Genomic DNA, 18,567 nt, shown 5'->3' with positions numbered 1-18,567 from the left:
GAAAATGAACTATCCAACTTTTGGCTGGGAATGAAAAGCAACAGCTGGGAGAGAGTGAAGGAAGGGCTGACACTGTTCAAAAAGAGATGTACTCATCACCTGACTTACACGTCTATAACCCCTCTGTACAGCACCTTTACAACAGCAATAAAAAAAACTGAAAAATATTACAAGATTTGCTTCATGCCAGTGGCTCATGACTATAATTCTAGCTACTCAGGAGGCCGAGATCTGTGGATCATAACTTGAAACCAGCCTGTGCCAGAAAGTCCATGAGACTCTTACTTCCAATTAATGGGCAAAAAGTCAGAAAAAGAGCTGTAGCTTACATGGTAGAGCACCAGCCTTGAACAGAAAAGCCAAACGAGACCTCAAGGACCTGGCACCCACATCCCCCCCCCCATTTCTTCACATGCACACAGACACAGGCACAGACAGACACACATACTCGTACACACCCACCCACACAGGCACACACGGGGACTCTTAATACTTGAATCATGGGCTCATGATGAATCGCAGTAATCAAGTCAGCTCAGTGTTAGTGTTGGCAAAAGAACAGGTGCCTAGATTAATGGAACACGGCACAGTCCAGGAATATATGGTCCATTGATTTTTGACAAAGATGCAAAGATTCCAAAGGCATTGACATGGATAAAGAATAATTCCCTCAACAAATGGTGTTGTAACAACTGACTGCCTTGTGCAGACTAACAAACCACCAGCCAAGCCTCAATACACCCTGTTGGACTTAAATAAGCGGCCCCCACAGGCCAGTAACTAAAGCCTTGTCCTCAGACTGTGGTACTTTGGGGAAGTGAGGTCTTTGGGTTTGGGTCCCTGGAGGGGATATTGGGAGGTGGGGCCTAATGGGAGGGAGTCAGGTCATTGGGTTGGGTCACTTAGGAGATGTTGGGAGGTGGGGCCTAGTGGGAGGAAGTGAGCTCATGGGGCGTGTCCTTGGAGGGGAAGCCTGTCACTCTTGGGAGTCTCAGCTGCCCTGAGGTAAGATGACAACTCTGCTTTGCCATACTGCCCACCGGGACCTGCTGCCTGGCCACAGCCCAGAGCAACAGGGTTGAGTAACCACAAGCTGAATCCTCCAAACTTGCGAGCCCCACTAAACCCTTCTTCTTCTTAAGTTGATCATCTCTGTTTTCAGTTGCAGTAATGGAAAGCCAATGAACAAACAGAGCTTGCACATTTTGAGAATAAAAATGATCTCACAATCGGTCGTAGACTTGAGCATAAAGGTCAAAGCTGTGCAGAGGGGAAGGCCTCTGTGACTGCGGGCGAGATCTGCACACCACAGCAAATATACACTGTACGCATGGAGATCCGCACACAGCAAATGCACACTGTACACGTGGAGATCCGCACACAGCAAATGCACACTGTACACGTGGAGATCCACACACCACAGCAAATGCACACTGTACGCATGGAGATCCACACACAGCAAATGCACACTGTACGCGTGGAGATCCGCACACAGCAAATGCACACTGTACACGTGGAGATCCACACACCACAGCAAATGCACACTGTACGCGTGGAGATCCGCACACAGCAAATGCACACTGTACACATGGAGATCCGCACACAGCAAATGCACACTGTACACGTGGAGATCCGCACACAGCAAATGCACACTGTACACGTGGAGATCCGCACACAGCAAATGCACACTGTACGCGTGGAGATCCACACACAGCAAATGCACACTGTACGCATGGAGATCCACACACCACAGCAAATGCACACTGTACGCATGGAGATCCACACACAGCAAATGCACACTGTACGCATGGAGATCCGCACACAGCAAATTCACATTGTACACGTGGAGATCCACACACCACAGCAAATGCACACTGTACGCGTGGAGATCCGCACACAGCAAATGCACACTGTACACATGGAGATCCGCACACAGCAAATGCACACTGTACATGTGGAGATCCGCACACAGCAAATGCACACTGTACGCGTGGAGATCCGCACACAGCAAATGCACACTGTACACGTGGAGATCCACACACCACAGCAAATGCACACTGTACGCATGGAGATCCACACACCACAGCAAATGCACACTGTACGCATGGAGATCCGCACACAGCAAATGCACACTGTACACGTGGAGATCCGCACACCACAGCAAATGCACACTGTACACGTGGAGATCTGCACACAGCAAATGCACACTGTACACGTGGAGATCCACACACCACAGCAAATGCACACTGTACGCATGGAGATCCACACACAGCAAATGCACACTGTACGCATGGAGATCCGCACACAGCAAATTCACACTGTACACGTGGAGATCCACACACCACAGCAAATGCACACTGTACACGTGGAGATCTGCACACAGCAAATGCACACTGTACGCATGGAGATCCACACACCACAGCAAATGCACACTGTACACGTGGAGATCCACACACCACAGCAAATGCACACTGTACACGTGGAGATCCGCACACAGCAAATGCACACTGTACGCATGGAGATCCACACACAGCAAATGCACACTGTACACGTGGAGATCCACACACCACAGCAAATGCACACTGTACACATGGAGATCCGCACACCACAGCAAATGCACACTGTACACATGGAGATCCGCACACAGCAAATGCACACTGTACGCGTGGAGATCCACACACCACAGCAAATACACACTGTACACGTGGAGATCCACACACCACAGCAAATGCACACTGTACACATGGAGATCCGCACACAGCAAATGCACACTGTACACATGGAGATCCACACACCACAGCAAATGCACACTGTACGCATGGAGATCCACACACAGCAAATGCACACTGTACACGTGGAGATCCACACACAGCAAATGCACACTGTAGGCATGGAGATCCGCACACCACAGCAAATACACACTGTACGCATGGAGATACACACACAGCAAATGCACACTGTACACGTGGAGATCCACACACCACAGCAAATGCACACTGTACACGTGGAGATCCGCACACAGCAAATGCACACTGTACACGTGGAGATCCGCACACAGCAAATGCACACTGTACACGTGGAGATCCACACACCACAGCAAATGCACACTGTACACGTGGAGATCCGCACACAGCAAATGCACACTGTACACGTGGAGATCCACACACAGCAAATGCACACTGTACGCATGGAGATCCGCACACCACAGCAAATACACACTGTACGCATGAAGATCCTCACACCACAGCAAATGCACACTGTACACGTGGAGATCCACACACCACAGCAAATGCACGCTGTACACGTGGAGATCCACACACAGCAAATGCACACTGTACACGTGGAGATCCGCACACCACAGCAAATGCACACTGTACACGTGGAGATCCGCACACCACAGCAAATGCACACTGTACACGTGGAGATCCGCACACCACAGCAAATACACACTGTACGCATGGAGATCCACACACAGCAAATGCACACTGTACACATGGAGATCCACACACCACAGCAAATGCACACTGTACACGTGGAGATCCACACACAGCAAATGCACACTGTACGCATGGAGATCCACACACAGCAAATGCACACTGTACACGTAGAGATCCGCACACAGCAAATGCACACTGTACACGTGGAGATCCGTACACAGCAAATGCACACTGTACAAGTGGAGATCCACACACCACAGCAAATGCACACTGTACACGTGGAGATCCGTACACAGCAAATGCACACTGTACAAGTGGAGATCCACACACCACAGCAAATGCACACTGTACACGTGGAGATCCGCACACCACAGCAAATGCACACTGTACACGTGGAGATTCGCACACCACAGCAAATGCACACTGTACACGTGGAGATCCGCACACAGCAAATGCACACTGTACGCATGGAGATCCACACACAGCAAATGCACACTGTACACGTGGAGATCCACACACAGCAAATGCACACTGTACGCGTGGAGATCCACACACAGCAAATGCACACTGTACACGTGGAGATCCGCACACCACAGCAAATGCACACTGTACACGTGGAGATCCACACACCACAGCAAATGCACACTGTACACGTGGAGATCCGCACACCACAGCAAATGCACACTGTACACGTGGAGATCCGCACACAGTAAATGCACACTGTACACGTGGAGATCCACACACAGCAAATGCACACTGTACACGTGGAGATCCGCACACAGTAAATGCACACTGTACGCGTGGAGAACCGCACACCACAGCAAATGCACACTGTACGCTGTGGAGATCCACACACCACAGCAAATGCACACTGTACACGTGGAGGTCCACACACAGCAAATGCACACTGTACGCATGGAGATCCACACACAGCAAATGCACACTGTACACGTGGAGATCCACACACCACAGCAAATGCACACTGTATGCCATGGAGAACCACACACAGCAAATGCACACTGTACACGTGGAGATCCGCACACCACAGCAAATGCACACTGTACACGTGGAGATCCGCACACAGCAAATGCACACTGTACACGTGGAGATCCACACACCACAGCAAATGCACGCTGTACACGTGGAGATCTGCACACAGCAAATGCACACTGTACGCATGGAGATCCACACACCACAGCAAATGCACACTGCACACGTGGAGATCCACACACCACAGCAAATGCACACTGTACACGTGGAGATCCGCACACAGCAAATGCACACTGTACGCATGGAGATCCGCACACCACAGCAAATGCACACTGTATGCCATGGAAATGAAGAAGCGTCTCTTGGGAAGACCTTACTAAGAGAATGGAAACCACTGGGCATGGATGGCTCACACTTGAAATCCTAGCTACTCCGTAGGCTGAGATCTGAGGATCCCAGCTTGACATCAGCCCAGGCAGGAAAGTCTATGAACTTTGATTTCCAGCAAAACACCAAAAAACTTGAGCTCTGGCTCAAATGGTAGGTTACCAGTCTTGAGCATAAAAAGCTAAAGGACAGTGCCCAGGCCATGAGTTCAAGCCACAGGACCAGTAAGCATGTGTGCGTGCACGTGCACGCACACGCGCGCGCACGCACACACACACACACACACACACACACACACACACACACACTCCATTTGTGTTCACTGACTGAAGATGAAGCTCATCCATGACAAGGGTCTCAGAGCCCACGGATGGTGGCAGTAAGTATGCTGTGTGTGTGTGTGTGTGTGTGTGTGTGTGTGTGTAGGATGAACTGGCTCAGGATGGGTCCTCCCAGGGGTGGGCCTTCCTCTCTGCCTGCCCTTGGTGAAGCACGTGGCTGGGTGTGGTGAGCCATGTGTAAACCAGCTGGGCAGCTCCTCTGCCAGGAGCCCCGCACGACCTTGCTTTGTCCTCAGACACCTGACAAGGACCGCTGAGATGGAGCGAAGCTCAGAGAGCTGCCAGGAGCCATGGTTGGGGCCTTATTCCACTCAGGTTGCAGGTCCACACACTCTGGCCCCAGGGGGTCCAGTTAGCTGACCAGGTGGGCAGGAGTGGACAGCCCCAAAGCATCGGATGTCACAGGAGGCCACCTGGGCTCAGGCAAAGCAGAGACAGTGCCACCTTCCAGGCCGCACTAGGGGCAGACAGCGAACAGAAGGGCAGGCCGCCCACCGGGAGCCCCTCTGGGATGGGGCACCGGATGTGGGAGTTTGGGGGTCAGGTCACGCTCTCCCTGCTTGGAGGAATTGGTGACCCATTGCCCGGCCTCTGAGAGTTCAGGACACACGCCCCAGATTTTTCCCAGTGGTTTTCCAGAGCTGACTACCTTGTCTCTGCAGGTCCCTGTCTCTATAGCGCCCCCTTGTGTCTATCCCCTTCTGACAAGCAGACACTTTGCTTTGCTTTTGCATTCATAAACTCTTCTTAATAAACCTATTTACTCCTGATAAATTCTTCTACCAACCCCTGGCTCTGAAATCCCTGACACTTCCCAGTCCTCCGCATCCCCACCTAGTAGCAGAAGCACCCCTGGGGACCCCAGCCCAAGCCACCCCCAGATCCTCGCCTGGAGATGAGGTCAAAGGACAAGGGGAAAGGGGGAAGGGGGAAGGGGAGGAGGGCTGAGCAGGCTGGGAGCTGGGAGCCAGGCAGCCAGGTGCTCCAGTGACAGGGTGAATTATGACAGCCAAGGGCTGCCACCTGACTCAGCCAGCCAAGAAGCCAAGTCTCCAGCTGGAAGCCAAGGCCCAGCCGGTGCTGAGGTCACCCTGGGGCTGGGCGGCCTGCAGGCTGGGGGGGGGGGGCCCTTGTTCCTGTCTCGAGGGGGTGGGAGGCCTTGATCTTTCCTGACCCATGGGATGGGGGGAGGGCTCATGAGTTGGAGAGGGTCCAGTGGAGGCCTGAGAACCCCACCAGGCCTGCATGGGCTTCAGGGGGAGCAGGCACGTGGAGGTCCCGGGCCAGGGAGGAGGCAGCCTCAAGCCTGGGGGGGAGCAGTCTGGCATGCCCACCCTGGCACCCACGGTGGACTCTGTCCTCAGCAGCCTTCAACCCAGTAGAGCCCCAGCAGCACCCCCATAGCCACCCTACACCTGACTCCTGCCGTCCCCCACATCCCCTGCTCCAGCCCCCACTGTGGAGTCCACAGAGGAGCCTGGATCTCACCGTGCCCAGCCAGGAGCCCTGGCTGCATTGCCAGGACCTGTCTGTGCCTGCAGCCCCCTCCACACAGGGGCCAGGAAGAGAAGCTGGGGTACGAGAGGTTTTGTTCAGCCCAACTGCTATTCCTCTCCTCACCTGCTCCCTGCCGGCCAGAGCCGGGCGCCCGCCCAGCCAAAGGGATGTCGAGGAACAGGGCTGAGGCCCCTAGGGGCCGGCGTGGGGTCTAGTCTTCCCGGGACCCACAGCCAGGTCCAGACAGGGGCCTGCAGGTCACAGGGTCCTGGAGCGGAGGAGCAGGTCGGATGCCACCTCGGCTGGCCTCTACCCCACTCCCCCGTGGGTGCGGCTGGGGCTCTGCCTCTGCAGAGGGAGGGCAGCCCCCTCCCAGGAGCGTCTGAAGGCAGCCCTGCGCACAGTCTGTGCAGCTTGCACAGACCGGCCCAGCTGAGCACAGCCTGGTGGGCTCCATGCTGGGTCTCTACGCATTGTGAACACCAGCCAAATATCCACAAGGTCAACTTGTCAACTGGTGATAAACTTCAGAATTAGCGGTGGCCCCACCACGCACGCAGCCCCCGCAGCCGGCACGCGAAAAGCATCTAAGTGATCATATCATTTCACAGACAGAAACTGAGGCGGCGAAGGACCGCAGATGTGCCCAGGACCCAGAGCTGCCTACTAGGGCTGGGATTAAACCAGGCTCTGAGAACGTACCCTCAACCCTACCCACTTCCCATGGGGTCCGCCATCAGGTGGCCGAGTCTGGCGCTGAGATCCTGCTGTTAGACAGTGTGCAGAGCTGGCAGGCTGGGCCTAGCCGCACCCAGGCTGTTGGGGTCAGAGTGCGCCCATGCTGCTCCTGAGACCCCCCATGTCTCAGCCTCTAGCGCCCTCCCCCCAGGCTGCCCCCCCAGGCTGACCACTCAGTCCCTGTTCTCCGCAGCCTGCTCAGTCCTTGAGGGAGCAGTGTCTGGGGCGCCCCCTGAGGGTGCTCCGGGGTCCCGGCCGCGGTGGGCCTGCGCTGGCTGGATGGGTCAGCAGCTAGCCGAGGTCCTTGAGGACGAGGGGGCAGGCTCTGTGGCTGCGCTGCCCACCCCTGCTCCCTCCACTGTACCCCTCACCTGTCCCTAGAAGAAACTGAGGACCAGCAGCAGGCAGAGTCTGGGGCTCTGGCTCTTCCTGCAAAGGTAGCCCCGGGGTACGGGCAGAGGCATGGATTCTCAGCCCTGGGGACAGAGAGGGTCACTGAGTTGTGATCTGGACAGGGCTGCCAAGGGGCAGCACCGGGGCAATGGGGCATCCTGGAAGCAGTGAACAGCGGGAATAAATGCCACTCCGTGGTCTCAAATCCAGACTCAACCATGCTTAGAAACCATCCGTTCACCCATCTTCCTGCCTGGGCAGCGGCCCCGGGGTGGACCAGCGTATGTCACCTTCTGCCCTGGGTGGCTTTGTGTTGGGTGACAGCCAAGCACGGCCCCAGGCTGAACCAGGACCTCAATCCTCGCAGCTCTGAGCATTCTGGGCAGACGCAGCTACTTTGCGGGTGAGGAGACTGAGGCTCAGAGAGGGCCTGGGACTCTTCTAAGGCCACACAGCCCAGTGCATCCAGCCCTTCCGACCCCACCCGGACCAGCGCCCAGTGATGAAGTGAAGGTGTGACGGGGCTGCCTGGAGGGGAAACTGCCACCGCGTTCCAGGAGGGGCGGCTGGGGTACTGGCTGAGGGGACACAGTGTGACCCGGCTGGGGTACTGGGGGGGACACAGTGTGACCCAGCTGGGGTACTGGCTGAGGGGACATAGTGTGACCCCTGAAAACCCAGGTGGGTCAGGGCAGCCAGGGGACAGGTGCCACAGCCATCCTGTGTGTGTTACATAAACACCAGGGCCGCGTCCCTCCTGGCCTTCACTCCACCAGGGGCCTGCACACTGTCCTCCTCTCTGTGGTCCTGTGTCACCCAACAGACTCCGTCCCCAGTGCTCCATTCCACGAGCAAGAAGTGGAATCCCAGAGCAGCAGCGAGGGGAGGCTGGGCCCCGCCCGCCCCACTGAGCCAGGCACAGAAGGGGCTTGGGCCGCCCAGTGCACCTCCCTCCCCCTCCGTGTGCCCTCAGGGAAAGCTCCAGAACTAGGTGGACCCCATCCTTTTCCAGGAATGGATGGAAAGAATCAGCCTGGCCTTGGTCACTGTCATGCAGTGTGGGGATGGGGGTCAGCAGGGCTGCTCAAGGCTGACCCTCCAAACAAGAGTGATACCTCTGTGTGTGTGTGTGTATGTGTGTGTGTGTGTGTGTGTGTGTGTGTGTGTGTGTGTGTGTGTGTGTGTGTGTACCCACCAAGGCTCCTGAGAGCTGGACTCTGCCCAAAGGCCGTGCCAGGCTCAGGACTGGGCTGGGCTGGCCCCACAGCTGCCCCCAGGACTCCTGCCCACACCCAATCTCTGGCCAAGAACACGGCCAGCGTAGGGCATGCGGAGACCCCTCGATCCGCCCGCCTGCTGCCTCTGAGTCCCCCACGCCTGCATCCTGCCCACACAGATGAGATAAGGAATTTCGCAAAAGCCCCTTTCAAGTCTGTTCCATCAAAAGAGCAATGGTGAGCCAAAGAAGATGGAAGTCACCGGGGAGCAGAGGCTGCTTCAAAGGGGTGAGGCCCGGGGCATGCATGTTGGGGAGTGCAGGGCCCAGCCCCCCCCCAGCAGCCTCTGGGAGGGGAGGGACCGAGCGCCAGGCTGTGAGTGCCGTGCAGGGCCGGGACACCTCAGGGCTGCGGGAGCCAGAAACCCCCTTCCCCGCGCTGGCCATCTGCTTGCCTGGCTCCTGCCCAGCTGGCCACCATCAGGGTGAGCATGGGTGCCCAGCGGCAGGGTTGCAACCCCCCAGGGAACTTGGAAGTCAGTGGAGAACTCTGCCTGGAGGGGGGAGTGGGGTCTGCCAGGCGGAGGGGCGGAGAGGCGGCCTCCCTGTGGGGTCCCGCCAAACTGGGCATGGGAGGGGAGCCCTGCCCCCCCACAGGTGCCCGTTCCCCGGCACGGGCCACGGCCGCAGGAGCAGCGCACTCACCGTGCAGCAAGGCATGCGGGCGCCAGCGGGGATCCCCCTCCAGCCTGGTCCGGACCGCGCCGCGCTAGCTCCGCTCTGCGGGCGGAGGGGGCCGAGGCCAGCCCGCCGCGCCTCCCCGCAGGCTGCGCTCAGCCAATGGCAGGGCTGCAGCCGCCCCGCCCCGCAGAGGCGCGTCCCACGCACACCCGCAGCTCTCCCCGCCGCCGTCCAGACAGTGTCTGAGGCGGCCGCCGCCACCGCCGTCCTGGCCACAGACGGGTGCTTCAGGACTGGGGACGCGGGTGGGGGTTGGGCTAGGGGCCTAGGAGCCACGGTGGGGGGGCTGGTCCTCAGCAGGGGTGAGATACCGCACGGCGGCGGCGGTGCCCCACTGCCCGACTGCCTGCGAGCCAAGCCGTGTCCAGGGCGGCCGGCCGTCCCCCAGCCCCGCTGGCTGGCCCGGTGGCCCTGGTGCAGCCGCGTGGCGCTGCGGCGGTGGTTACCTCACGCAGGGACTGCAGCTCACACCTGACACGCACCCCAGGACCTTGGCTGGGGCCAAGCGTGGGGTTGCGGGGAGTTACAGGCACCTGGAATCTGCTGCTCTCTGCACTCTGGTCTGCTGGGATCCTGCTTCCTCCCACCCCCATGCCTTCACCCCGGCCCAGCCCAGCCTGGCCCAGCCCGGCCCAGCAGACTCTTTCCTTCCCAGTTCTGCCCTGCCCAGCCCTGCCCTGCCACAACCAGTAGCTCCCAGGCACTCTTTTGGGGAGAAGCCACTGGGGCTGGGTGGCCAGGGCGGTGGGCAGCGAGGGCAGCAGGCACCCAGCACACGGTGGCTGAGGCTCCCGGCAGGCAGGTGGAGAGGTGAGCCCCAGCCTCCCTGCTGGGCTGAAGCATGTCCCCAGAGCTGCTCCAGCCTCCACCATGGGTATCTTCACCCCGGAGCCCGGGGCCCAGGCAGGCAGAGCGGGCCTCTGCTGACCCCGCTTAGCTCTGGCTCAGCTCTGTCACTGGCCCAGAGCCCTCACAGCCTGTGGGGGAGAAGCCGAGCCCTAGAGGGAGCCCCTGCCCCTCCCCACCCGGCCCCTCCCCGCCCTGTCTTTGCCTGAACTTGTCACATCAAAGAGGTGCAGAAGACCCCGGAGGCCATAGCTCAGGCTTGGTGGATCTACTTTGCCATCTCTCCAGGCCTCATTTTACCTAGCCCCCAGCGATCAGACGAGACCATGGCTGCAGAGATGGATCTAGTTCAGGGCACCCAGTAGGGATTCAATTAAACATACAGCTAAGCCACCTGCCAGTGGCTCACGCCTGTCATCCTAACTACTCCAGAGGCTGAGATCTGAGGATCATGGTTCAAAGCCAGCCCGGGCAGGGAAGTCCATGAGACTCTTATCTCCAATAAACCACCAGAAAACAGGAAGTGGCGCTGTGGCTCAAGTGGTAGCACCAGCCTTGAGCTGAAGAGCTCAGGGACAGCGCCCAGGCCCAGAGTTCAGGCCCCACAACTGACAAAAACAAACAAAAAATCCACACAACTGAGGCAGTATCTGGGGGCGGGGGCAGCCCCTCCCCCAGATCTTCTCCAGAACAGTTCCCGGCCGCAGGCCTTGCAGTCAGGCAGCTGGGGAGGACTCTTGCCAGGCCCTTGCTGGCCCCGGGGACACTTCCATCTGGCGGCTTCACTCTCTGGCTCCCCACAGGAAGCAGCCCCATGTCCTTACTCAGCACCTCCTGCAGCACCTCCTGCAGCCCAGCCCGTCCAGGCCGTTAGCCCGTCCAGCCCCGCCACCGCCCCTGCAGGGGCAGAGCTGACGCCCACCTCCCACGGGCTCCTGACCCTGCGGAGCCCAAGGAAGAGCAGTGCTGCTGGGCCGCAGGGCGCGTGGCTCAGGCGTGGCGGGCAGCCCTCACCTGTGTCTGCCGGCCAGCTCTCTCACTGTGAGCATCAGCACTGCCCGCCAGCTTTGGGCTCTTGGCGGGTCCTGCTGTACCTCGATTTCCCCACATGCATATAACATGTAGGTAGGCAAGGTGACCCAGTGCTATCTGTGGAACTGTTTGGGGGACAAAGGGAGGGGGGAAGAGAACGATGGTGGGGCTAAGACTGAAGTCCCCGTGTCCAGCGTGAAGAGACATTGGGTCTGTCCTGTGACTCAGTTTCCCCACTGAGCGCTCGGATTCGGGTTTGTCCTGAGGCCCAGTTTCCCCACTGAGCACTTGGATTCAGGTCTGTCCTGAGACTCAGTTTCCCCACTGAGCATTCAGACTTGGGTCTGTCCTGAGACTCAGTTTCCCCATTGAGCGCTCAGATTCGGGTCTGTCTTGAGGCTCAGTTTCCCCACTGAGCGCTCGGATTCGGGTCTGTCCTGAGACTCAGTCTCCCCACAGAGTGCTCAGACTTAGGTCTGTCCTCACAGTGCTGGGTCTGTCCCAGACCTGCCTCGTCTTTTCCCCAGTAGAGTCAGCTCTTCCGGCCCGGGCCTTGGAGACTGGCCCTCTGTACTGGAGACGGGGGTTTTGTGAGGCACGGGGCAAGCACCACCTCTTCCAGGAAGCCCCCATGCTTTCCCAGCAGAGACAGCCGTCCTCTGGGTCCCTCCCTTGCCCCCTCCCCCGCTCCCCTCCCCTGCCCCCCTCCCCTGTGATTTGTCATCTGAATCGGGTTCGTGCCAGCCGGTAGGCAATAGTGAGGGACCCAGGCAGAGCCACCATGGCCGCTCGGGATGATCGGGGATGAGCAGAGACCCCCATGCTCCCGCTCACCCTCAGCATGCTGTCTGAGTCCACACAGCTGTGTCCCCTCCAGCCCTCAGGCTGCTTGTGGCCAGGGCTGCCGGGGCAGCTCCTCGCCACCAGCACCAAGCTCGGGGGCCCAGCACCGGCCCGGTGGGCGCGGAGTCGGGGCGCTGGGCTGTGTGGGGGTGAAGTTGGACATAGCCTGCCCTGCATGGATCGCCTCCCCACCTGTGGGACGCGTGCCCTCCTGTCCTGCCCCCACCTGGAGGCGGTGGGGCTGCACTGTGGGGGGCACCCTGGGGACACCCCTCTAGCCCACGATACCGCCTAAGCAAGAGACCCAGTAGCTGGAAAATGAGCCTCGGTGTCCGGGGCTGTCAGGGTGGGAGGCCATTCCGGCTCGGAAGTGACCTCAGGTGCCCAAGAGCACGCGGCAGGTCCGCCACGTAGGGTGGGAGGCCTGCAGACAGGCAGCGGGGGCAACGTGGGGGTCGGGGTCAGGGTGGAAGGCACCCGCATCTCTGCGGAGGGAGAGGTGCTTTGGGCCCTGGAGGTCAGTTTGGACTGTCCTCTGCGGAGGCCTGCCCCCTCCCCCCACTGGTGAAGACAGCCTTCCTGCCTCCTCTGGAGACCTGGCCACGCGGAGTCAGGTGACGGCAGCACCCAGCCCGCAGGGGAGCAGCCGGGACCCCGCCACCCTGCGCCGAGCCAGGCCTGTCCTGTCCCTGCCTAGACCCGGGCCAGCTCCAGCCCAGCCGAGTCAGTTGCTTGTCTCGGGGCTCAGGCCGGCGCCCCACGCCCCAGCTCTGGTCTGTCTGTCTGGGCTGGGCCGTGTATCATGTGTGGAGTTGTCAGTGTCTGGGCCGCCCGTCTGTGCCTTCCTCACAGGGAGGTGCCGCCACGCAGGGCCTGCGGCGCTGTCCCGAGGACAGGGCTGACCGGCGGGCACCCCCTGACGCTCCCCTATGGGAATCTCATTTCCAGGCCTTCCAGGAAGGGGCCCTGCCCCTCCTTGGGGTCTAATGTGAACAATAGTGAGAATCGACAACCCTTTCCTCCCCCCCCTCTCCTTTGGTGCAGGGCCTGGGCATTGTACCTGAACTTTTTCACTTCAGGCTAGTGCTCTATCACTTGAGCCACAGCTCTACTTCTGGATTTTTGTTAGTTAGTTAGACAGAAGAGTCTCATAGACTTTGAACCTTGATCCCTAGATCTTAGCCTCCTGAGTAGCTAGGATGACAGTCGTGAGCCACTGGCACTTGGATTCATCCCAGTCCTAAGGCTCTAGTCTCGGGAAAGGTGTGCATGTGTGTGCACGTGTGCATGTGTGTGTTGGGGGGGGGGGAATGGCCAGAGCTGGTATCAACCTTGAGAGGGACAAGATGGTGTCTCTGGTTAGCACAGGTCAGGCTCAGTTCTCCCTGGCTTTATGAGCAGCATGCATATTGCTTTCCTAATGGGGACGACACAACTTTGTCTGACGACCGGGGACATCAGGCAGCTGCTCCAATGGAGACTATGCTTGTGAAGTTGTCATTTGGGTTTATAAAAAGGAACATTCAGAGGGCGCCTGCTAGAAAGTACATGAGTGTCGAGTTCTTCTTCGCCCCCTCTCCCCTCTCCACCCCTGTGAAGCTCTGGCCAAGGTTTCTTTCCCACTGGGTTGGGCTCAGCAGTGACCACGGAGGGGCTTTGCATCTTCTCACAGCAGAGCACTTGACATGGTTTGCTCTTCAGGAGCCCGGCCTTCCCCGTCCCCTTCCCCCTTTGTGGGTAAGTGGCTGTGTGGGTCTGGAACGGGGCCCCCAGGAGTGGCTACGGGTGAGTCCAGTGGGGCTCAGCGGGGGCACGTGGGTCCTGCCAGAGCTTGTTGGGATGGTCCCAGGGGGGAGGGTATGAGGTGGCCTGAGAGGTGACCCAGGGGACCCACTGTCCCAGGGCCCGGCTGGGTCTGATGTCTGACAAAGCAGCACCACCTGGTGGCCACTCTCACAATAGCAGGTGGGAGAATCGGCAGAGAGCTCTGGGTGGCCGTTCCTGGGGCTGGGGACTGGGGGACCCCGGGCCCTGGGGAGGGGTATGATGTAGAGGGAGGGAGGGAGAACCAGCAGTTCTGATGAGACCCTCTAGTGGAAGAGGCAACTGCCAAGGCCACCCCGCCACCCAAAGGAAGCTGGAGGCCAGGGCTGGAATCCCTCAGCTCGGGGCCGGGCCCCAGTGCTCCCTTGTTGGGTGCGGTGTGGCTGGGCTGGTGCGGGGGGGGGGGGGAGAGTAGGGCAGGCCGGGCCTGCTGGACATGCATCCTGATGACAGTCCTCCTCCCTAGCCCCCCTCCTGGCCTCATTCTCTTGCTCGCCATACCTTCAATACATTTGGCATGGGGGAGAACAAGACTCCGTCTTCCCGCTCTGTGTCTAGTCCTGGGGTTCCCAGGGCAAAAGCCACGGGGTGGGAAGGGTCTGCCCGGAGTCCCGGAGCATCTGACTACAGGTGGTCTCAGGGAAGCCCTGTGGTGGGGAGGGCTGGGGGAGGGCCGGCCGTGTCCTAGACGCGGGCCATGGGCAGGGCCAGCCCACGCAGGCCCGGCTGGGTCTCCTCGCTCAGCACCCTGTGCAGGACCACCCTCAGGGACTCCCACCTCCCCAGCTGCATCCCCGCCAGCAAGTACAGGAGGGGCTTGCAGCTGCTGTCCACGCAGGCCAGCAGGGTGGCCAGCGGGGGCAGGAAGGAGAACAGGAAGGCCAGGAGCGGCCGCAGGCTCCAGCAGATGACCAGGGGCAGGCGGCAGAAGAGGAGCAGAAGGCCGGAGCTCCGGACGAGGCTGTAAAACTTGGGGCGCTGGCTTGTGGGGGTGCAGCAACTGGCCCAGACGATGAAGGCCATGGTGGCCCCGAAGCCCACGCCCACCAGGGCCAGCAGCCAGACGATGCTGACTGAATAGTAGCGGATGCAGGTCAGCCAGCGAGAGCCCGCGGTCAGCATGCCGCAGGCATCGGCGGGCAGCAGCACGGCCGGCAGGGCGAGCGCCCAGGCCAGCGCGCACAGCACGGGCGAGGTGATCCGGGGGCGGCGGTGCTGGTGGCAGGCGGTGCTGGACAGCCAGCCGTCCAGGCAGAAGCAGGCCAACAGCCACAGCCCCACCGAGAACCACAGAAAGGTGATCACGAAGTAGAGGGTGCTGTCGGCCGAGCCCCGGAGGAGCTGGGCACAGGAGAACCCCACCTGGCAGGAAAGGAACAGGAAGTCGGCAGCGGCCAGGTTGAGCAGGTAGAGGTTGAGGGCGCCCTTCTTGATGTGGAAAACCAGGCTCCAGATCAGGACGCCGTTGCCCACCACTCCCCCCGCGCTGAGCACCAGCGTGATGTAGAAGATGACGTTGTTGAAGGCTGTCCACGGATTGAAGATATTGATCATCCTGGCCGGCCCAGAGGGCGTTCCGGGGTGACCCTGCCAAAGGGGGTGAGGGACAGATGCTGTGTGCCAGTGTCACAGCGTGGAGAGCAGTGAGCAGGAGCTGTGGGCTTCGGGAGGGGGCTCTCTGTCCAGTGCTCAGCTCCCTGGGCCTGGCGGTGGGCCTGCCCGGGGCCCTCATCTGTCCCTGGATGGACGAGGTGCACAAATCCCCTGGCAGAGCTCCCCGGGACACTGTGGGGACATCCACACAGGGGAAGGGGCCCCGCTCCTCTTCCATCCGGGACCCAGGGCTCCCTAGAGGATGAAAACACGATTCCCAGCACCGTGCTCCAGGATCTTCCTGGACACTCAGTCTGGTGCTGGCAGGAAAGAGATCCTGGTGGGCACTGGGGAGGGGGGGAGGCCCGGCCTCCCTCCCCCCTGCCAGCCCCAGGCCAGGCCCCCATGCCCAGACCCATGGAAGGAGCGAGCATGGACACCACTCTGGAGACTCAGGCTTAGGGCAGGAGAAGCATACCTGGGTGGAAGTCACCCAGGGGGAATGCCTGCCCGTGCTGTCCATGGATGTTTCCAGAACAGCAGCTCCCTTTTCTGCCCCCCTAGGACACTCACTGCTCCCTGTTCTGCTGCTGGAGTCAGCAGGCCCCAGGCCCTGGGGTCAGAGCGGCTGTGGAGGGAGAGTCTCGGGAGGGAGATGGAGAGATGGGAGGGAGGGAGGGAGACAGATACTAAGAGACAAGGGACGAACAAGAGAGAAAGAGGAAGGACGGGAGGGAAGGAGATGGCAGAATGGGGAGGGGGGGGATTGGAGAGGGGGAAAAGAAGGAAATAAAAAGGACAGAGAAGCCGGACACTGGGGGCTCATGTCTCAGAAGGCTGAGATCTGAAGATCAGGGCTTGAACCCAGCGGGGGCAGGAAACTCAGAGACTTATCTCCAACAAACTACTCAAAAAATAAAAAATAAAAAAGCCAGAAGCCGGGCGCTGGTGGCTCACGCCTGTAATCCTAGCTACACAGGAGGCTGAGATCTGAGGATCACAGTTCAAAGCCAGCCCGGGCAGGAAAGACTGTGAGACTCCTATCTCCAATAACCACCAGAAAACCGGAAGTGGCACTGTAGCTCAAGTGGTAGAGCGCTCGCCTTGAGCTGAAGAGCTGAGGGACAGCGCCCAGGCCCAGAGTTCAAGCCCCACGACCGACAAAAAAAAAAAAAAAAAAAAAAAAAAGCCAGAAACAGCACTATGGCTCAAGGGGTAGAGCGCTCGCCTTGAGCAAAAGGAGCTCAGGGACAGTGCCCAGGCCCTGAGTTCAAGCCCCAGGACCCGCCGGAAAAAATAAAACGGAGAGAGAAGAGAGGAGAGTCAGGGGGTCAGAGAGAGATGGAGACATGAGTCGAGGAACAGAATGAGCGAGACAGAGAGACGTAGAGTCTGAGAAGGGAAAACCCATGAGTCCTCGCATTTTCCTCCTACCTCTGCTCCAGCCGTGAACCTGCCGGAGCATGCTTACGGCTCAGGCCCAGGCCCACCAGAGGCCCCCACTCCCCTGCGCTGTGGACGAGGCCATGATGACCGTCCCCCCGCGCGGCCCCCCCCACCGGGCGGGCTAGCAGGGTGGGACCTGGAGCTGGATGCTGGTGTCATGGTGGTCTGGGGGTGACAGGGGGTCAGACCCCTCTCCTGCCTGGATCTCAGTTTCCCCTGGCACACGGGTCCCTGCACAGACCCTGGGCGGCCAGCAAGGCCGGCACGGGAGGGCTCTGGTGAGTGGGGAAGGTCCTCTGGTGCTCTCAAAATGGGGATTTGAGTTGCTACCACCGACAGACCCAGAGCTTTCCAGAAGCTGCTGCCCAGGCCCGCTTCCTCCACCTGCCTCCCACACTGCGTCCTCCCCCGAGGTCCCGGGAGCTGCCCCGTCCACCTGCCAGTCCAGCCTGCAGCAGAGGTTCCCGGGGGAGCGGCAGGGACGGGCGGCTCACCGGCTCACAGGGGCAGTCTGTCCCCAGCCTTTGCTTCACACTCCCTGCTAGGCCTTCAGCTTCTCTCCAGCCGACCGGGGCCGTCCGTCCCCAGCTCTCTGTCCACAATCCTGCCGGGGGGGGGGGTCCTCCAAGGGCCCTAAATCCTGTGATGTCCCCTGGGGCTTGGCTGGCTGGACCTGGCAGCCAGCGCCAGTTCCCTAGAAGTGGGAGGTGTGGTCATGAGCTCAAACGCTGTCACCCACAGTGTGGGCCGCCCTTTCCTTCCTCCTCGCCCATCAGGGAGGGAAGACTCAAGCCAGCAGCACGCCACCTATTCTGGAATGATCTTGAGACAGACAGATCCAAGGCAGCACAGCACAGCATGCACATTTATTGGGGGGGGGTGGATTTGTTGACGCCAGGGGTCCAGGTGACTAGTGCCCAGTGGATGTTGCAGTCTGACCAGAGAGGGCACAAAGATATGCGTGCTGGGGGCCAAGTGCGCTCTTCCTGGCCGGAATGCATCGCAGCGGGCGGAGTCCTGAAGCTGGCCTCAGCCCCACACCCATGGGCCTCGGGCTGGGAGACAGGCCACGGAGCTGCATACACATAGACACACACACACACACAAGCACACACGTACATAAATGTGGACACATCCGTGTGCATACACACAGGCACCCCCACATGCATGCCCACGCACAGAAGTGCACACAGGCACATACACGGAGACAGCGCAAATGAGAATAACCCAAGGTTCCCCGCCA

At 59.7% G+C, this 18,567-nt stretch overlaps 2 protein-coding genes across 2 annotated transcripts in view; both read right to left on the bottom strand.

Moving 5' to 3' along the window:
• The window catches only part of Osbpl5 (oxysterol binding protein like 5), a 63,790-nt gene extending 54,061 nt beyond the window's left edge, over nt 1–9,729 (bottom strand). Inside the window, exon 1 of the mRNA XM_070009668.1 lies at nt 9,705–9,729. Within this exon, the coding sequence (XP_069865769.1) occupies nt 9,705–9,719 (15 nt within the window). The 5' untranslated portion in view covers nt 9,720–9,729. The remainder of the gene's footprint in view (nt 1–9,704) is intronic.
• A 4,237-nt stretch (nt 9,730–13,966) lies between these two features.
• On the bottom strand, nt 13,967–17,945 carry Mrgprg (MAS related GPR family member G). Its single transcript, XM_070009707.1, has 2 exons — nt 17,819–17,945; nt 13,967–15,872 (listed from the first exon to the last, which is right to left on the bottom strand). Exon 2 carries the CDS (start codon nt 15,837–15,839, stop codon nt 14,970–14,972), a length of 870 nt encoding a protein of 289 aa, XP_069865808.1. The 5' UTR covers nt 15,840–15,872; nt 17,819–17,945; the 3' UTR covers nt 13,967–14,969.
• Nucleotides 17,946–18,567: the final 622 nt, after the last annotated feature.

The sequence above is a fragment of the Dipodomys merriami genome, unplaced genomic scaffold (assembly GCF_024711535.1).
Source record: "Dipodomys merriami isolate MVZ:Mamm:240054 unplaced genomic scaffold, mDipMer1.0.p SCAF_78, whole genome shotgun sequence".
NCBI lineage: Eukaryota > Metazoa > Chordata > Mammalia > Rodentia > Heteromyidae > Dipodomys > Dipodomys merriami.
The sequence above is the reverse complement of the archived record's forward strand: the minus strand, read 5'-3'. Positions and strand labels throughout refer to the sequence as shown.

Bases quoted from the DNA above. Each gene is read 5' to 3' on its own strand.
- Mrgprg (XM_070009707.1), bottom strand. From the start codon at position 15,839: ATGATCAATATCTTCAATCCGTGGACAGCCTTCAACAACGTCATCTTC.